Here is a 6,816-nt window from a genome sequence, read left to right as displayed (position 1 = left end):
TTTTTTATTGTGGTTTTGTGCATTGGTTATGGCTTAGTTGTAGGAAAATAAACCATGTGAAATTGTTCCTGATTGTAGAATTGAAATTGACTTGAATGCAATAGATATGTTAAACATCAGTTTTTGCCAGTGTTATTTTCAAGTTGGCTATTATGATAATGTTAAATATTATCAATTTTTGCAATGTAGTGGTATGAAGTTGCCGTAAAAAATAGCATGTAATTGAACATAAATTATTATAATAACTGATATGCAAGTTTCAATTTCAACTTGGCTAACATGGTGATATTGAATATTATCACAGTCTTCAACGTGCACATATCAAGTTGCAATTAAAACACCTAATTTAAGATAAATGGTTATAGTAACATGGTGATACTAGCACTGACAGTTATAACAATCATCAGCATTGAAAAATATGTAGTATCATCATTATACAAAATATTAAAACCATTCAAAATACAACCACCTATTGAAATCCAAACTTAAACATTTTATATCAGTTTTACTGTTTCTGAGTTGTAAATAAACTAATGCCAAAATACAATCATCAAGATGAACCCAAGTTTAACATAGTTAAATACAACAAAACAGAAAGCTTCTCATCACTTCTTCCTTGGAGGTATGAAGCCTGGCGTAGGGACAAACCTCATGACCCCTGCCAATCTTGCTGCTGTCCCAGAACTTGCTCCTTGTATTGAATTCATACTTGCAGCAGTTGAGTGTTGAGATCTTCTCTTTGGGGGCAACTTGTTTGGCCTTGTAAGTTGAATTGGAACAAGTGGAGCAACCTGCAAGATAATGAATCAGTTCTACTAAAGAAGTGTGTAAGGAATAATTATTGTTTATTGCTTTAATGAATCAGTTCTACTAAAGAAGTGTGTAATGAATCAGTCCTACATAAATAAACTCATATATTAATCAAAATTTTAAAGTATTTAAAGTCAATGAAAAAAATCTCATATGAAAAAAATGTATTCCTAGTGTTCTTTTTATGTACTCCTAATATAAATTATTACCATCGTAAACAAATCTATATATATTAATCACATTTATCGAAGTAACAGTGGGCTCAACAACTAAAATAAATCTATATATATTAATCAAATTTATAAAATGACATAAACAAATACATATATTAGTAACAATTTGGCCAAGTAGTTAAAGTTAGCTTAACAACATAAACAAATATATATATTAATCAAATTTTAAAGTACATATGTTAATGAAAGATGCACCTGTTATTTGCCAAAATCTGCAGGTACAGATGCTCTTTCCCAAATCAACAGCCATGTTAGTCGGCCACCCATGAATTTCAAATCTTTCATAGTTTTCATCTCCACTCCAAATAGGAAGCCACTTTCCAGATTATTTCCTAATCTTTTGTAGTCTGCTATGCTGAATTAGGGGTAACTTGCCTATGTAATTAGCTAATTTCACTTTGTTCTTTGCAATTGATCTCATTGCAAACATTCTAACCTCCTCCAAAAGTGTTATAATTGGCTTTGCTCTAAAAACCACCTCCAGTTCTCTTTGTTCTCTATCTCCACTATGGCCCAAGTAATGATGTAGACATGGTTGTTAGCATCCTGGCCAACTGCAGAGAGGATTTGTCCTCCAAACTGTGTCTTTAAGAATGCTCCATCTAGGCCGATTAATGGTCGACACCCAGCTTTGAATCCCTTCTTACATCCGTCAAGGCAAACATATATTTTTTCAAAAATAGGATCTGAATCGAGTTGGGGACTAACACCGATCTTAATGGTGGATTCAGGATTACTCTTAAGAAGGGTCTCTGCATAGTCCCTCAACCTTAAATACTGTGCAGCCGCATCACCATATACAACATTTCGTGCATCTGTAAGGGCTCTAGTCAAGGATGATTTGTTCAAATCCAAGTCACATCTTCTCTTGAAATATGTTGCTGCCTCTCCGTGTTTCAGGTTTGGATACTTCCTAAGCTTCTTGACTAATTTTCCTGCAAGCCATTTTCTATTTGCAGCTCTGTTGCTCTTTCTGGGACATATATGATCATTATAAAATGTCTTCATCTGCCAACATGTCTCCTCACGATCTTTGCTTGCATAAGCCACCCACTTACATCCTTGTTTTTTTCACTTACAGATTGCTCTTGCTCTATAGCTCTCATTCCTTCTCCATTTGATCTGCCTCCCCTCTTGTATAGTGAATTCTCTAACCGCTTCAATGAAGTCTTGTTTAGTGTTGAACTTCATTCCTACTTGAAGGTTGCACTCTCCGAATCTAGCTCCCTCATTGAATTGTGGGAACACATCATCACTATCATCTGTTGTGTCCTCATCTTCACTGTTTGGGGGAGTTTTCATCTCTTCAGAGTGCCAGGAGTTATTTCCATCCGAATCAGCAAAATATGGATCATAGGCATCATATTCTCCACCTTGGGCAGCAGTTTTATTGCCTAACACTTCTACCAAGTCAACCTCATCATCAGAGTTCACCATTAGGATATCTTCTTCTAATAGCATCTTTCGTTTTTCCTTGCTCCAAGCAGATCCAGGTGCATGTTTCAACTTATGATTCTTCTTCCTCACTTCAAATCCTCCACTGTCAGTCTCAGTTTCAGTTGAGCTATCAATAGGCCCTGGCTTATAAAGAGAGTCTTCAGCACTCTCGTATGAATTACTGCTACTGCTGCTGTCGCCCTCATTGCTATGTTCATTTTGTTGAACTTTAGGTGTTGATCTACTAGCTGATCTGGTCACAGGAGAAGTGGATTTCACAGTGGTTGCTTTGGCAGTTTTTGGCTTGTTATTATTTGGTGTGACTTTTTTAGTTGCGGGCTTAGATGATTGGAACTTTGGTTAGGTTTGCTTGACAGTGGTGGGTTTACATAAGTTGGGCTTGGAGATAGTGGGCTTTGTAGTGGTCGGCTTAGATTGGTTGGGCTTGGATGTAGAGGGGCAGCAGTGGTGTACTTAGATGAGTTAGGCTTAGATGTAGTGGCCTTGGCAGTGGTGAGCTTGGATGAGTTGGACTTTGATGTAGTTGGTTTGGCTTCATTCGTGGTTGTTGACTTTGTTGGGGCATTAGCTGATGCATTGGGTGGGGGTTTGGTAATTGAAGTAGTCTCAACATTTGATTTTGTGGCTGCATTAGAATTGGGGATTGTGGGTGTTGAATCAATGGTGGATTGTTTGGTGGTGCTGTGGGGGGTGCTTGTATCTGGGTTTGGGGTGGGAATGGAAATGGGGTTGGGAGAAATCTCACACAAGTCTGGACACTCCTCTTCATCATCAAATTCTGGTTGGGATACTCCATATTCAAAGTAAACATGTACAATTCCTTGGTTATTCTTCGCATGAAAACACATCTCCAACAACTCAGAATCATGTGAAAGAGCTCTTAACCCAGTCTTCAGAGGTCTTCCAGGAGCCAGCCACCAACATTCCACAATGTTATCATATCCTAACACTTTGTAGTAGTCCCTGATTGAAAACACATCCATTGTGTCCTCATTTAATCCAACCAACTCATCAGTGTTGTCGCTAGCATATGCTACATTACCATCCTCCTTGGTAACAAACGTACCTCCATGGTGAAATACTATAGTTATATGATCATCCATCTGCAAAGAAATTTCAAACAAATTCAGACTAATTTTTATGCATACGACATTCATAGAAAACCGTCCCAAAAGCACCACAAACAATCAATATGTCACTCATCAACAAAACTAACTTTGTAGCAAACTAAAAAAAAAAAAAAAACAGCATCAAACCCTAAGTCCTACATTGCATGTGTACATTAACCACAACAGTTTATTAACAAAATACAGGAAAAATCAGCAACCAAAGTTAAAGAAGTAGATGATAGCGCATTGGTAGCAATGGGTTTTGTAACTATCCTCTGTATGAACTTGTGCTTGTGGTTTCTTCACTCTTGCCAAAACCCCCAAGTTTGCATAGATTTCCAGAATTGCTAGAAGGAACTCCTTTGGATTTCACAGCAACGCATAAGGAAAAACGAGGAAGCAAAGCAGAAGAAGTAGAAGAAGAAGAAGAAGAATATGATCGTCGTACTGAGAAGTGGGAGAGTTTTAACCACCAAAACAAGTGAAACGACGTAGTTTCAATAGGGTTTGGGCGTGAAGCCATACGCCGTCGTGTTGGCAGAGTCCACGGTGTCATGATATTGTGCCACATCAGCTTTCCGGTGACGGATATGACAGCAGGGGTAAGCCGGAGCCACAATTGCAAAATTGGGGGTTCTAATTGAGGCTAATGAAATTGTAGGGGTCATTTTGAGTCTCGAGCCAAATTTCAGGGCCAAATTGAGATTTAACTCAAAAAATTTAGACTTTTTGCTGAAATAAAATAAAAAACTTATTTTTTTAAAAAAATTTATTTTTTAATTTTAATTTTTTAAATATAAATTTTTTTGTTTAGAGTAAGTTCGTCATATTCGACAAATTTTATAATTTTTATAGAATTCGTCATACTTCAAGGAATTTCACTTCAAATTAAAAAAATAGCTAATTTAAATATTTGAACTTCACCGCGAATAATGATAACTATTATCATCGTCTCCAAAGTATATAAGAGTACATAAGAGTATACAGAATATAATTTTTCACTTTTTTTATGTGAAATTATCAAGAGGGTGTCAATTAACTAATTACCATACTTTTTTAGTTTCGTAAATTAAAAAACAAAGCTTAGGAAAAAACATGTTTTGGAAAATAAAATATCATAAACATAAAAAAAAGTTAATAAATTAATTATTATATATTTATGTATAAATATATATTATTAATTTATTTTTAATATATATTTTATATTAACAAGTGATTTAGTATTTTTTGATTTAGTGGTGATTGTTTTGGAAACTTGATATATAAAATAGGGTATATGAAAGTATAAATTTTATATAGAAGATTGGTTAGCATTAGTATTCTAGCTCTAGAAGATTTTGAATGAAATAATTCTATGGTTGAATTATCAATGGGGTATGACTCGTATGAAAATATTAATTAAACTTGCAAGTGCCACCATGCTTTGCTGATACTAGCCATGGCCCATTATTATCATTTTAATTTATGAGCAATGTTAGAGGATCAGCAACTTTTGTGATTGGTAGTCATCAAATAGCCATCAATGATGATTTAATGGTGTGAGATTGGTGTGAAATTTTATCCAATGACTCACATTTCTCCGCTAGTTACATGTTGGCCAAAATTCAACAAAACTGTTGACCCCTAGACTTTTCCTTAATTTATTATTAATAAAGTGGATTCTATTGGTTTCTTACAAGTTTTTCAAATATTCTATAATCCAATTATTTTTTGCTTGCTTTGGAATCATACCTTTTTAGTGCGGTTGAGTAGAACTGTTTGGCAGTGCCACAAAGAAATAAAGACACTCCTTGCTGATTTCATTTCATGTTCGGTGTAAAGGCAGTGGCAAAATCCAATTCGACCTTGACAAAATTATACATAAATTAAATGGAAAAACAAAGAGGGAATCAAACACACATTTCAAGAGAGAAAGATGACAATAGATGGACCTTACTGTATATATGTATACATATCTACATGGCTGTGGTAATAATTATTAAAGGGAACATGACAGGAACTTCTTCCAACCAGATGAGCCGCTATCTCTTCCCTGTAAAGCGTTCAAACACGCACCGTTAATTATATTTATATGTATATCATGTTTAATTATTAAAGGGTCCTTAAAATATACAAACATACCGAGTGTGAAGGTTTATTATTGGTTTTAGGAGTGGGCAATAATCTTTGCTTAGAGTTTTGATTCATTACCATCACCGCTTTATGATTTGCTTCACCAAGTCCTTCAAAAACTGCTGAGTTCAACTTAACACTCTTATCCCCTTAGGGCAATTATTACATTTATACTAAATGCTAATAATTCCTTGTAAATAAAGCCAACCCAAACACTTATTTTGGTTTGTAAATTGCATATTATGATATAAATAAATAAATATTATAATGATATTAAAGTTGTCTGTGAAAATGGAAAAAAATGTAAGTTATTAATAATGAGACAAATAACAAAGAGCACAAAAGACATCTCCTACCTATATATATTTAATAACTTTTTTCATTGTTTCCACTTAATAAAAGCTTTCACATATCTCCACCGTATGAATAATTTACTAGTCTTTTAATATTTTTCTTTTCTTAATTATAACGCATGGTCTGCAGTGGCGGAACTTGAAACAAAATTTTGGGGGGGCCAAATAGAAAATAATTGTCAAAATATTTTTTTATATGGACCTCATTTAAGATAAACTCGTCTAACCTCATCTCTCTGGTTTGGGTGATACTGCCAAATTTAAAGCCCTTTTTCAAGATCTCGTTCTAAAAAGTTAAAGTTAAAGTTAAAGTCATCAGATATAACTTTTTGAATTTTTGAAGGTTATATCTCGCTTTTTTTGTGATTCATTAAAGTAGAAGAACTATCTACATGTGTTGATATTGTATAAGTTATATGTTCTCCTTCTTAAATATTAGCCTTCCTCTTAAAAAATGTATCAATTCTTTGATTTTTCATTATTATTTTATATAAAAATTTAAATATATATCCTGTAAAATATATAAAGAAGAAGTTAGAAGGACAAATATTAAAATTTATAATATTTATTGAATTTTTTTTATCAATTTATACAAATACAATAATATTAATACTTATTGAATATTCTATTATTTTTTATCATATAAAAAATTAAATTAAATAAATAGTAAAATATAAAATAATATTAAATTAAATAAATAAAAGATATCTAATTTTTTATATTTGAACCTAAAGATAGAGA

General features: G+C 33.4%; 1 protein-coding gene and 1 long non-coding RNA gene across 2 annotated transcripts; both read right to left on the bottom strand.

Moving 5' to 3' along the window:
* Positions 473-2,840, bottom strand: LOC110270863. Its single transcript, XM_021120563.1, has 2 exons — positions 1,239-2,840; positions 473-791 (listed from the first exon to the last, which is right to left on the bottom strand). Exon 1 carries the CDS (start codon positions 2,502-2,504, stop codon positions 2,115-2,117), a length of 390 nt encoding a protein of 129 aa, XP_020976222.1. The 5' UTR covers positions 2,505-2,840; the 3' UTR covers positions 473-791; positions 1,239-2,114.
* Positions 5,515-5,958, bottom strand: LOC110270864. Its single transcript, XR_002360543.1, has 2 exons — positions 5,732-5,958; positions 5,515-5,642 (listed from the first exon to the last, which is right to left on the bottom strand). It is a non-coding gene; the product is annotated as an uncharacterized LOC110270864 (long non-coding RNA).

The sequence above is a fragment of the Arachis ipaensis genome, chromosome B04, assembly GCF_000816755.2.
Source record: "Arachis ipaensis cultivar K30076 chromosome B04, Araip1.1, whole genome shotgun sequence".
Lineage (NCBI taxonomy): Eukaryota > Viridiplantae > Streptophyta > Magnoliopsida > Fabales > Fabaceae > Arachis > Arachis ipaensis.
This window is presented reverse-complemented; position numbering and strand designations above follow the sequence as displayed.